The 13,449-nt window shown below is 33.8% G+C and overlaps 1 protein-coding gene across 1 annotated transcript in view; it reads left to right on the top strand.

Moving 5' to 3' along the window:
• Positions 1 to 1,155: 1,155 nt before the first annotated feature.
• Positions 1,156 to 13,449, top strand: part of LOC137658144 (organic cation transporter protein-like) — a 23,334-nt gene continuing 11,040 nt past the window's right edge. Inside the window, exons 1-2 of the mRNA XM_068392826.1 lie at positions 1,156 to 1,455; positions 10,197 to 10,402. Coding sequence (XP_068248927.1) covers positions 10,265 to 10,402 — 138 coding nt within the window. The 5' untranslated portion in view covers positions 1,156 to 1,455; positions 10,197 to 10,264. The remainder of the gene's footprint in view (positions 1,456 to 10,196; positions 10,403 to 13,449) is intronic.

Genomic DNA, 13,449 nt, shown 5'->3' with positions numbered 1-13,449 from the left:
CTGGAAAAAAAAAGCCATTGCTGCTAAAATGCAATTAGCATATACAACAGCAAATATACAATATTGACCTAAAATTCTTATGAACCAGGCATTTAGCGAAATCCCTGGGCTCTAAAACCAGTCATTTCGCGTAATGCCTGGAAATTTTAGTCATTTCGCGAAATCCCCAAGTGAATCAGTCATTTCACGAAATACCTAAAATACTTTGGCATTTCGCAAAATGCCTGGTTACACAGTTTGCCTGTAACATATATATAATATATATATCCATCTATATATATATATATATATATATATATATATATATATATATATATATCTATCTATCTATATATACTGTATATATATAATTATATATCTATCTATCTATCTATCTATCTATATATATAAATATATATATATATATATATATATATATATATATATATATATATATATATTGAAACGAAGGTTTACACTTCGCTAATTTTTAATTTTGTTTTTGTTGATATTGTTGCGTTAATCGCTTGTGTCGTCAAAGATAATCCCCAAATATTTAGAAGACTAAAATCAACCATAATTTTCAAGCAGATTTATGGGCAATATTAAAATAAAGGAAAAAATCTAAAGTTATAAGTATCTTACTCAAACTCGCTTTTATATTGTCAACATATTCTCTAATATTTTTTTTGTTTTTTTTTTTAAACAAACTTGTCAAGATTCCAGTCTTATGAGATTCTAATAAGTTTCCCTTACCTCCTGATGTGGCATTTAATAGGTTCAACTGGATCTCAAATAGATTGCAAGATATATAACCAAGATACATCAATTATAAACATTTTAACAACATATCTTATATCAACATATACAAAACAAAAATCAACAAAACAGAAAAATGAAAGCAGGGTAAGAATTTGATTGTTAACGACACGTGACAAAGTATCTATTCATCAATAAAACTTTGTTTTAGTTAGTTTCATGAAAAACAAAATGACAAAGAAGGGAAATTATTGGAGTCTTTGTCGTGTCTCCCACATAGTGCCCCCCCCCCCCCATTAAAAAAAAACCACACCACAAATCCAACCGTGAGATAATTCAGTTCGCACTAGTAGTATTCATCAAGAGCTAGTAAGAAATAGCCCAGCACATTGTGGGTTAAGGATAACGAAAGATCTTGACTTTACTTGAGAACTAATCAGACACAATGAAAGAAAAATAATAGAAAATAGGTGCAGACATGCTGGGGGGAAGGGGGAAGGCACTGGGTGCGTCGTTGGAGCATGAGCGTAGAGAATAAGGGAATGTCGGATGACAGAACCAGTTGGTTGGCGGAGGTGAACACGAGTAAACAGCCAAGGTGCCAACCTGTGCCAGAGTACTACCAGTAAGTCACCAACGTTTGCGGAAGGAGGAGACAAAGCTTGGGTACCAATCGTCTGTCAGAGCGCATTCGCCCTGTTTCAAGATTAGACTGCGGTAATTTCCTTAAAATTGTTTCGTTTTCATTAATATCATTCACATATTTTCAATGTTTGAGGATATCAGCTGATTTCTTTGTAACATTTTCACCACATGGTTTTACATAGTGCTTTATACTTTCTTACGTTTACAAAATCCTCAAGTATTTTTAATTCGATTCTTTGTATTACTAATGTTCGAGCTCCTTTCGCAATTGAATTTACTGTTATGGTTAAAACACACACCCGAAGACTTCAATTACATTTTGTTGATTTAGAAGTCAGGTATTTACCGGTATTAAATATTTCGTTTCCAGGATGTTTTAAAGTGGATATAAGTGCACGAACAACCTTCAGCACGGTGTTTCCTATTTTTTTTATATAAAAAAGGAGTATAAAAACGTGAAATAATAAGATGACAATGAAACCAAATAGTCTCGATTTTATATAAACAAACTGAAAAAGTGAGAATTTCATAAAAAAATTGGATTATATTACATGTCTAGACGATGGTTTCAGTTTCTCCTGCAATCGATATAAAATTTCCCAGAAAATTACTGAAATGAAAATCGCCGCGATATTCGTAGATCACAGATAAGCAGAAACTGAAATGCTATTCGTAGATTCCAGATGTGAAAAATCGAAATTCTAAATTCATCCACCTATTTTAAATATGTTATAATTAAATGTCGTTGAATACCTTCTTCAATTTACAAACATCAATTCCATTCACTTGAAATGTATTGCAGTTTGGTAGAAAAAAAAATGTATTGCCGTTTGATAGAAAAAATATAAAATGTATTGCATTTTGATAGAAAAAAATTTATTGCCGTTTGATAGAATTTTTTGTTGAATGTATTGCATTTTGATATAAAAAAACAAAATGCTTTCCAGTTTGTTAGAAAAATATGAAATTAGTCCAGTTTGAGAGAATAACATAAAACGCATTGCAGTTTGATAGAAAAACAATGTATTGCCGTTTGATAAAAAAACTATAAAATGTATTGTATTTTGACAGAAAAACAAAATGCTTTGGAGTTTGATAGAAAAATATGAAATGTATTCCAGTTTGATAGAAAAACATAAAATGTATGGCAGTTCGATAGAAAAACTATAAATCCTTTCAAGACTAAAATACTGCAGGACCCTCTCCTCTTGGCAGCCCTTACAAGCTAAGCCTCGACCAAAATCGTCCCCAATTAGACACCTTCATCCTTGTAAAGCGTGGATCCCGCCCACCCAATAAACACATTCTTCAGTTTGAGCCAAATTGCGGTTGGAAAAACAAGGAAGAATCGATGCCCAGTTCTCGAGAATACTTGTCTTTAGTCATTGTAATTTTTCATGACACGAGAAAATAAAATGAGTAAATTTCACAATAAATTTTATAAATACATTGCAATGCTTAAAGGTAACTTTCAAGGAGACATGCTCATTATCAATCTAATAATTAAATATACACTGAGAACAGATTTTAAAATAATTTCGATAAACGAATGATAAAGATAAACAATATAAAAGCAACAATGGACAAAATTTCCCCACAATTTCAAAACAACTCACTTGACCTTGATTAGGGAAATATTCCAACAACGAAATGTGTTATTTCAAACAAAGTTTTACAATAATGAGGCCGAAAATTATAAAACAAAACATGTATATAAAATAATGAAATGTGAACTTTGTCCAAAATAACAATGAACGACTTTCTAAGACAAAGATAGGATAATAATTCCAAAATACCAAGGTTTCTGAAATATGGAAATGTGCCATTTTTTCTCAAAACATGTTTTGACATTCCCCATCTAAATTACGAAACTCGTTAATATAGACGCCAGATGAGACATAAATCAAGAAATATGCATATGCCACCAGAGGAAGGTTCGTAATTACTTTCACTACCCTACTTTTGCGTACAATCTTTCAAGTGTATTCATGGAATTATTATTATTAAATGCTAAGCTACAACCCTAGCTGGAAAACCACGATGCAATAAGCCTAAGGGGCCCAACAGGGAAAATAGCCCATTGAGGGAAGGAAATTAGGAAAATAATATATTCTAAGAATAGTAACATTAAAAGAATATTTCCTATATAAACTATAAAAACTTCAACAAAACAAGAGGAAGAGAAACTAGATAGAACAGTGTGCCCGAGTGTATCCTCAAGCAAGAGAACTCTTAACCCAAGACAGTGGAAGACCATGGTACAGAGGCTATGGCACTAACCAAGACTAAAGAACAATTACATTCAAATGTGTTTTCAGTACAATCAATTCCCTTTAATACGCACACTTATAAGGGGAAAACCGTATCAATCATAAAATACAGGAGTTTAAACGACATTACATCCCTATTGTGTCATTGTTTCTTGATAAAAATAGTAGGCTATTAAAATCTTTGTAGGAATAAAAGCACTTTCAAGCACCTGACCTTCATTTACTAGCAATGTAATTCACAATCACGTCTCAGGAATAACACCCTTATCCAATCCCCCGCAGAGAGAGAGAGAGAGAGAGAGAGAGAGAGAGAGAGAGAGAGAGAGAGAGAGAGAGAGAGAGAGAGTAATCCAACTCTCTAGTGCAATCACAACATAATTACGTGTCGCATTCGTTAAAGCTTGTTTTTCCACCTCGACAAGGATTTTCCACCTGAGTTACTCTCAAAGCCTTATCAAATACTTTTACAGCAATAAACGGAGAAATATTCCGAAAAGAAAACTGGTATTAAAGTATGAGGACTTTGTATCAATTGAGAAAAAAAAATTTCGTTCAACAAATATTTTTTCTGCAAATTGCACTTCATCTAAACAAGAAAATAAATTCAATCTTGTAATCAACCGGATCTGAATCTCTCTCTCTCTCTCTCTCTCTCTCTCTCTCTCTCTCTCTCTCTCTCTCTCCATATATATAAACATATACACACATACATTATATATATATATATATATATATATATATATATATATATATATATATATATATACACACACACAAACACACACGCATAAAAACAACATATATACTGTACTGTATATTGAAGTAATGTTCGAATTAAATAACAGGCGACGCCTATTATGAAGCACATACACACAGCTAAGAAAAAACTCTTAACAATAATCACGAATGATATATGTAACCGTTCATACAATGATTTAGATACCGGTTTTTCTAAATGATTTTCATTATAAAGGAATAAAAATACAAATAACTTAAAACCTCTTCTCAGTCTGGGTTACTTTGCCACGAGAAACTGACATAAAACGAGTTTTCAGCATATCTGATGACAAACTCTATAACTTTAAACATCGCAAATTGTTAACTTAGCATAACATGGCTGGAGTTTTAAGTTACTCGGAAAACAAGAACATCTCTCTCTCTCTCTCTCTCTCTCTCTCTCTCTCTCTCTCTCTCTCTCTCTCTCTCTCTCTCTCTCTCTCTCTCTCTCTAACACCTTACTCAGATAATTTATGTATTTTGCACTTTTGCAAAAGTAGTCATCATTACAAATCCTTACATTCATATAAAAGCAGGAGCTCTTTCTGTTAAATACCTACATTTCCCATTGTATATATAATATATATATATATATATATATATATATATATATATATATATATATATATACAGTATACAGTATATATATATATATATATATATTTTCTACGAAAAAATCTTCCAAAAAGATGAGGAAGATTGAGATTTCCATTATAAATCCATTAAAGAAAATACAAATTGGCCTGCATATCAGTTTCGAGTCACTATCGTTACAACTGCTATTTCATGTAGAACCATCGCAACTGGTTATTAGGCTGCAAAACAAGATTCTTCTGAAATACTCCTTGAAGAAAAAAAAAAGTATATATATATATATATATATATATATATATATATATATTATATATATATATATATATATATATATATATATATATATATATATATACACACACACAACTTAAAGCAGCAGTAATAAACGAGTAAATGTGATGATGTCACCTTTCCAAGGACAAGGATGAAAGAATTCACAACATTGATTAGGAGTGCGCATTCGAGAACACGTTGCCCACTGAAGGTCAACCAATTCTGTCATTTTTATATTCCAGATGATCACCCTATCCGGAGACCCTTTCATATGTTCATTATAGTTCAGAATTTTCTTTATTTATATTGGTTGTAACAATCCTGATTAGATCTGTCAACTTCTAGAATATTTCCATGCGTTCGCCTCTTCCAAGTTTGTGTGTGCTCTTTTTATATTATCAAAACGCTACTTGTGTATTTTAACAAAAAGTCTTAGACCGTAGAAAAAAAGAAACAAAGTACTGTCTGACTTGCAACCTAGGTACATAAAATATTCGCCAGACGTACTTTTATTTCTTTACATCCTCGTCAACAACTGAATAAACCCTACGGAAAGTTTAAGCTGTGTTTAACTGCTTTTTAAAAAATCCGCGGGGTATAAAGTGTCTTCCTAAACATGAAACAGATTTTATCGAACAGTATCTTCGTATACAAAATCAAAACAAGTACACATGTTATGTATACCTGATCAATCCCATTCACTAATTATTAACTTCTCCATTCCCTGACAATCTTTAAGCTTTCTAAGGAATATTTCTAATGGAAATTTGCGAGAGGAATTAAAACACCCTTCCTTGCCAGGATGGTTTGAACCTGGTCTGGGAAACAATAATACAGCACGAATTAACTACACATTCTTTTTTATACCAAGATGTCTGCGTAGGTGATAGGCTTGTGTAATCCAGACAGATCACAATGAGCATTGACGAGGACACTTCATCCGAAAAGGGACATGAAATCACAGCTTCTGCAAAGCGCAATGTCAACAACCCGGTCGAAACAGGAAGTAATGTCAATCATAATCTAGACCCAGAGTGTCCCCATCACTTCCCTGTCATGAGCACCAGTTAAAGCTCATAATAAACCATGAAGGACCAATCACGTCCTTTTACAAAAGAGTGCAGGTGCGTCTCCCTCACTGCTGTGACACGCAAAAGCACAAACACTGCTCTTCACTTCTCGCTGTTTCATGTGGGACAGTTTTTGACGATCACATAATCCTTTCGCATGAGATTAGCATCATTATTATTATTGATTACTGTTGGTATTGTTTACGTAACCATTCGGAAAGCACAAAAATTACATTAAGTGGTGACACCAGGACGCAACTGAATTCAAAATAGTAACGCAAACTAACTTAACTTATCACCGCAGCCTCACTGGTGGCCTGTACGACACAACCCAATTAAACCCAATTTCATCAGGCTAATTCAAGAAAATCACGCCATGACAAGTACAACGTAGTTAACAATGCCAGCGAGCTATAGGCGTAATCTTAAATTGTCGTAAAGCGTGTCATTATGATAGTAGTGTACTTCATGTCATAAACTAAGTCTTAGTGCATTTCTAGTTGTGGTTCACAGATTCACAGAGCATAAATTAAGATGCTTAAATATTTGAGTGCTACGTCTAATGCCATACTCGCGTGCTTGGTTACCTCCGCCAACGAATTTGGGAGGTGGTTATGTTTTCGCCAGTTTGTCTGATTGTGAACAACTTCCTGGCCACAATTTTACTCAAGAGTAGTGAAATTTTCAGGGATTAATTATGTTGATCAAGATCGAGCAAAAGATAGACCGAATTAACCACAACCTTAACCACAACTTCGCACATGGTTGTCACACAGACTTCAAATACGCCTACGGTCTAAACTGCCATAAAGCAAGCACAATCTATCTACTACTAAATTGTTGCTCACCCATGAGACGCTGGGGGGGGGCCTTAAACTGGCATTGCGAAAACGTCATGAGAAAACACGATCACTTAATTTTAGCAAAAATTAATTTCACTGGTGGGCTCCTATGAGTTACAAAAGACTTTCGAGATACCAGGAGGAATGGCTTAAGATTAGGGTAGCAACAGATGATTTACGAAATAATCTAAATCTGAAGTGACAGTCGTGTTAGTGTTCGAGACTACATGTCAACTGGAAGTCAGACCTTGCGCCCTCACCGAAAGCCACATACCTGATTAAGAACAATGACACAGAAGCAGCAGTTATTCACACAACAGAGTAAACGAGCAGATTGTCCTCCTTGATCTGCAGTTTTGGTTTCATTCAAACACTCCAGCCAATTAGCGATATCCCGATCGAGAAACCTAGGAGCGGTTACTTTAACTGCATCATACCAGGTCATGGTCATAAGTTTCTCTACCAAGGGCTAATGTCTTGAAGGAACGGCAACCCCCCCACCTCTCTCTCTCTCTCTCTCTCTCTCTCTCTCTCTCTCTCTCTCTCTCTCTCTCTCCACCAGATATTGATGATTCAGAAGTGTCAAACTACTTTTTTGGGGAACAAACCTATTAGATCAACAGACAAAAAAAACTTAAATGTTACAAGAGACGGCCCCACATACAGTAAACATTAAGTTCAAGACCACATGACAAGGTCTCAAAAATTCAAAATAACTTCGGATTTATGAAATTTATGCCGAAATGGGGGGAGGAGGCTGTAAAAGCTATTAAGCACCTTAGTGCAACTGGAGGAAAACGTCACAGTTGCATTATCAATTAAATGTTGAAAAGAATAAGGGTAAAATAGAATGCTAAAATGTAGGGTGTAGGGACAGCTACATACCGACGAGTGCCCCGCGTGATATGAACTGGTGGCACCATCAACCTATGAGAACAGACAACATTGTAATAGTTTCGGGTGCATTACAGGAAGGCAAAATACAATAGTGGAATTTCTAAAATAGGAAAAACAACTACAGTCCAAGTGGTAAATTTCAAACTTTAATTAATTGTTCAGCTTGGCTAGAACCAATCAGCTAGAAAATTGAAGAGATGCTTCACCCATAGAATGAATAGACAAATATGTCAGTAAGGTTCTGGTCATATTTCAAACATCCAAGAATATTAAATTACATAAACTAACAATAATTTATTCTAACACTATCCTAACAGCCGTTAAATTCTAACAGTATGTCATATGACAGCACAGTAGAATACTTTATGGTAAAGCTAGAAATATTCGAATATTTCTTTTTCTGGTTCGTGTGCAAAAACTCCGATTTATAAATACTCGAGTACAAAATCTCATGTCCTAAACTCACGAGTTGGGGATATTTTAGTACAGGTTTCCGTGAAATAAACTACTAAAAGTCTTAGGATACGCAAGTTGTTTGATGTGATAAAAAAAAAAATCATATCCTAAAGTTAACTTTTCAGAATATTTCATCAACTGTTCTTAAGACAAATTTTACCAATAAAACAATGAAGTAGATATTCCAGAAACATAACAGACTCAAAATTATCACTTTTTTTTTTTATAAAGTTTGGCTGGAAAATCAGATTCCTAAATATTTTGCTATTAAAAAAAAAAAAAAACTTGTCACAGTAACCATCAATTTTCCCCAAATGTTTAAAAAGTTTCGTTACTAATTTAAATTAGCAGCAGATTTCAGGGTCTCAATAATCGAATACCCAGATGATATACAATCTATTTTATTTAAATGAATGGAAAAAATATATTCAATGTCTGAGGTGTAGCATATAGATAACATTTTCATATTAACTAAATTCTTCTGAAAAATAATACTAGCGATAATTTTAAGACTTCAATGAGTAGTACCATAAAAAAAAGCTCGACTCGTTACCGTTTTGTCAAGCATTAACTTTAAAATTTCAAAGGGGACATAATTTAACTAAAAATTACTACCTATTCTATATGTAGTTGAATGGTAACTGTCTCTGTTTAATCATCCATGTAACGTCAATGCACACAACACTATATATTAGTTTACTTTTGTTCATTTACACGTAAATTTCTAGACCTCCAAAGACTAAAATTTAGACAAACGAAAATTTCTGCGCAAATTTTATTGAGAGAGAGAGAGAGAGAGAGAGAGAGAGAGAGAGAGAGAGAGAGAGAGAGAGAGAGAGAGAGAGAGAGAGAGAGAGAGAGATATTGTAAAAGGTTTTGCAACATATAGTAATGGATGCCAAGTTGGGTTAAGAAGCGCAGTTCAGATGAATCATTCTCAATGATATTAACAACGACGAAAATAATTCACACTAATAAAAATATTTGCCATAAGGTTCCAGGTACTGAAGCTTTGCAATTAAACAGATGTACATTTATTTGCATTTACGTAAATACACAATAGTTAATTAATCAAGACGCATCCATTACAAAAACAAAAAAATTTCTTTATAATGAAGAGATGATAACGCAATACCTGAGAGATTTTTATCTATTAATTAGTAACCTTTAACCAACAGATAAATTTTGAGTACCAAAGAGTGGAAAATTTTGTCAAGACAAGTAGTATAGATAAAAAATCATCGTAAGAGATAATGCAGCATCACAAGTTAGTACAAGATTTTTATATAAATCTAACCTGTCGCAAACAGTATCAATAGTTCACGTCTATAGCGCATAATACCAAAGGCCAACTACGCATCCACAATCCACTCATCAATATTCAAGTTGATATAAATAGCATTACACTATCTCGCACATGATCTTACGTTTCAAAGGCACTGACTAAAAATAATTTGAATAACCTCTTCATCTATTCACGATGTATGCAGTATGTAAATTTCTTCCACCAACAACAAACCAACTCATTTATAAATTTCTCTATCTAGATATCATTGTATAGGACATTCATCTTGTATCCCTCGGCGATACTTATCTTAATATCTTAAAATTGCATTTTTTTTATTTCATTGCAGATCAGCAACAGAGAAGCGGAATTTCTAAGAAAAGATTCTTGCGGTCTCCGCATAAAAGACTAGTATAGATGGAGGATCCAAAAAGTCCCAATGAAAAGGAGAAGGATAGGTTGAAAGAAGCCGGCCTCCCAGAAGAGAAAGGTCCCTTATATTCAAAGGAAGATTACATGATAAAAGTGCCATTGGACGAAAAACATGGAGGGCAGGTATGACGTTTATTCTAGTATTCTTATTATATCGTTCTTTCTCATTCCATTTCGTCTTGCCATTGATACTTAGAACCTGAATACAAGGGAGCCAACAGATGTTTGCTTTAAAGGATGAAATTGGAAATATCAACAAGAGATTAAGTGATAAAAATTGCAGAGGATTTCTATAAAAGATTATTCTTAACAGGGAGAGAGCATCAATGCTAAGTTTCAAGATTTGATGCTCGAATGAGCGATGATTTAAGGAGTTTCGATATTATAGAAAGTATGTAAATATACAATTACGTATATGCAACCGAGATTAAAAAAATGGATTTGGAGATGTTCACTGTTGGTATTTCACACGGGCAAAATTACCAGTGAAACAAGCTAAGACACTTTACCCTGTAAAGCAAGCCTTTATTGATTTCAATACTAAATGTGAAAATATATAAAGGGCACACACAACCAACAACAAAATCTAAATCAATGAACAAATTGATACACATACAGACAAAGGAGAAAAATAACACTGGGCATAATAGGATTAAAAAGCTAACAATAAATAAATCCATTAAACACGAAAGCTTGAGTATCAAAACATGCGAAATGAAAATTTTCTATAAAAGATTAGGGCAGGAAAGATAAGGCAATATAAGGAAGCAAATAGGGTCAATAGTCTATTACCAAAGCTCAAGCACCTACAGCCAACACTGGCTCCCACACATGATTCGTCACTAAGGAAGACATGGTGCCAAATTTAATCATAGCAGAACGATCTTCAGGCCGTCAACTTTACTCGAAATATCAGTCTTCAGTTTTTATCAAAGCACTATTATCAAAATTTCATGGTTTTTAGTATTCAAACCTTAGACCTCTATTACGCATGAACTTTCTATATGACCCCGTCCCTAAATCATTCAGCACTGACTTATAATTTGTGGTGAATTATATTCAATTCAAGCACCAATGGCTTTTATAAATTGAAACATAACTTACAAAACCTATGTTCAATGCATGCTGAATGTCACTTATTTACATAGACTTCCGTTATTTATACATAAATGATAGGAAAAATCCTTCTAACGGTGACGAGAATAATCAATTTCTGGAGAGATGTGGCGAAAGCTTTTACAATAGATAGGATAAAAAGGCAAAATACTATAAAAAAAAATTTTTTTACTGATGTCAAAATGCCAGTTACTCTGTCTTAATGTGTCTATCCTTCCTGACTCATAGCTAGACTTGCCAAACTCTATGCGTCGCTGATACTTGATTATAAAAGCAACTTATAAATATTCTTGCTATTATTAGCTTTTAGTGGGAAATACAATTGCCTTTTACATAGAGCATGAAAAAAATACTACGACGTTTAAATCATGGTTTTGTAACCTAATCATTTCCTGTTAATTAAAATTATTAAGCTGATGGCATTGAAAGCTTGTTACTTTGTCGACTTTAATGTTTCTTTAAAAATGTACTGTATTGGTATTATTCCTAACAATTAAAATATAATTTATATGTTTTACAGTACGTAATAAAAGGCTAATGAAGGAAATCGTAACATCTCAGACACCATGGCAGTGTGGTTGGCCAAACTGGTAAGCAAATTTGGTATGGCAATTAGAAGTACTAGAATTCACTTGCCAAGAATCTCCAGCCACAAGCAAGATATTAATTCTGCAATTGTCAGTTACTACGAGCAATAAAATATTCTGAACATATCGTTCGTCCAAGTAACTTTTTCTTAGGATAATCTTTTAACGTGATTCATGATCTCTGAAGAGTTGACTAAAAGGGATAAAATCTTCATCCCAAAATTTCCCACAATAACATTTGAATATCTTAGATGATGAAATCCACAGTCCGTATCTTTTTAAGTTTGACAAATTCGACAGTAATATCTAGATGCATTTTACCTGTTGGTCTTCTGTAGCTTACACAAAAACCCCAGAAAACCCACAGATATGCAACTATATGTAATAGTAATTATTTTCAGCAATCATCATAACCATTATCATCATCATTATAAAAAAAAACGTAACCTTCCACTTCTTTCAATAGATCCTTCAGAAAATATTTCTAAAGACACGATTTCTTTCAAAACAAAGTAATCAACTGCCTCTCCTTACGAGGCCGCGTGGCATTGGATGTTTTGTGTGAACGAAACACCACGAGCTACTATACAGCGAATGTCTTAAAATAATCGCAGTCAAGTACATTGCCGGGGAAACGTAGTTGCAGCCACATGCTTTTATATTCACATTCAAAACATCACATTCCGTCGACAGGTTAACGTGAACAATTTCCTCCTATTCTCCCAAAATACATATTTTATTGCCTTCATCGTAAGTAGTTTATTTTCATGCAGTTACTGCGTAAGACAATGCAAATACTATAGCTAGCTCATGTCATATATAAATACATTTAACTACTTGCGCCCCTTATGCTAATAAAAGCCACACAAAGAAACAAACAAGAACTCCCATATTTGTTAAAATGCAAGGCGACCCTAATCCTCATTGGACAGCAAATGCTATACTCGGCTCCGAAGCAAGGGCAAAGCCCCATGGCACTGCCAACACACTAACAAATAAACAGTCTAAACCAATAATGTGCCAAGAAGATTTACGTAAGGCAAGCATGGGTGTACCCTGGACTGGTGTGCTGATTCAGGTAACTCACCTCCACCCCTATATTTTTTTTTTTCTTCTCTTCTTCTTCCCCTTGCAGTGAAGAGTATCATGACACACGTATTCAGGTTGGTTGTGTCTCGTCAGTCCAAGAATTTCCGACGATGAGTCACTAAGTTTTAGTACCACATCTTTACGTAATGATGGGAGCAAGAGAGGAGATGAAAAAAGAAAAATCGTATGATCAAATATCATCATTCGTAATGTTCCCATATGTTAAAACCAGAAAACCTGGGTGAAGTATAACAAAAAATAAATAAACAAATAAAAATAAAACATTGTGATAACTACAGATTAGGTTACGACGCCTTTCAAGTTTATCTAACAAGCCTCCTTTTTTTCTTAATATACTTGACTGGCAAAAAGATAAAA

This window comes from Palaemon carinicauda, chromosome 19, assembly GCF_036898095.1.
Source record: "Palaemon carinicauda isolate YSFRI2023 chromosome 19, ASM3689809v2, whole genome shotgun sequence".
Classification (NCBI taxonomy): domain Eukaryota; kingdom Metazoa; phylum Arthropoda; class Malacostraca; order Decapoda; family Palaemonidae; genus Palaemon; species Palaemon carinicauda.
Note: the sequence above shows the minus strand (reverse complement) of the source record. Positions and strands in the feature narration are given on the sequence as shown.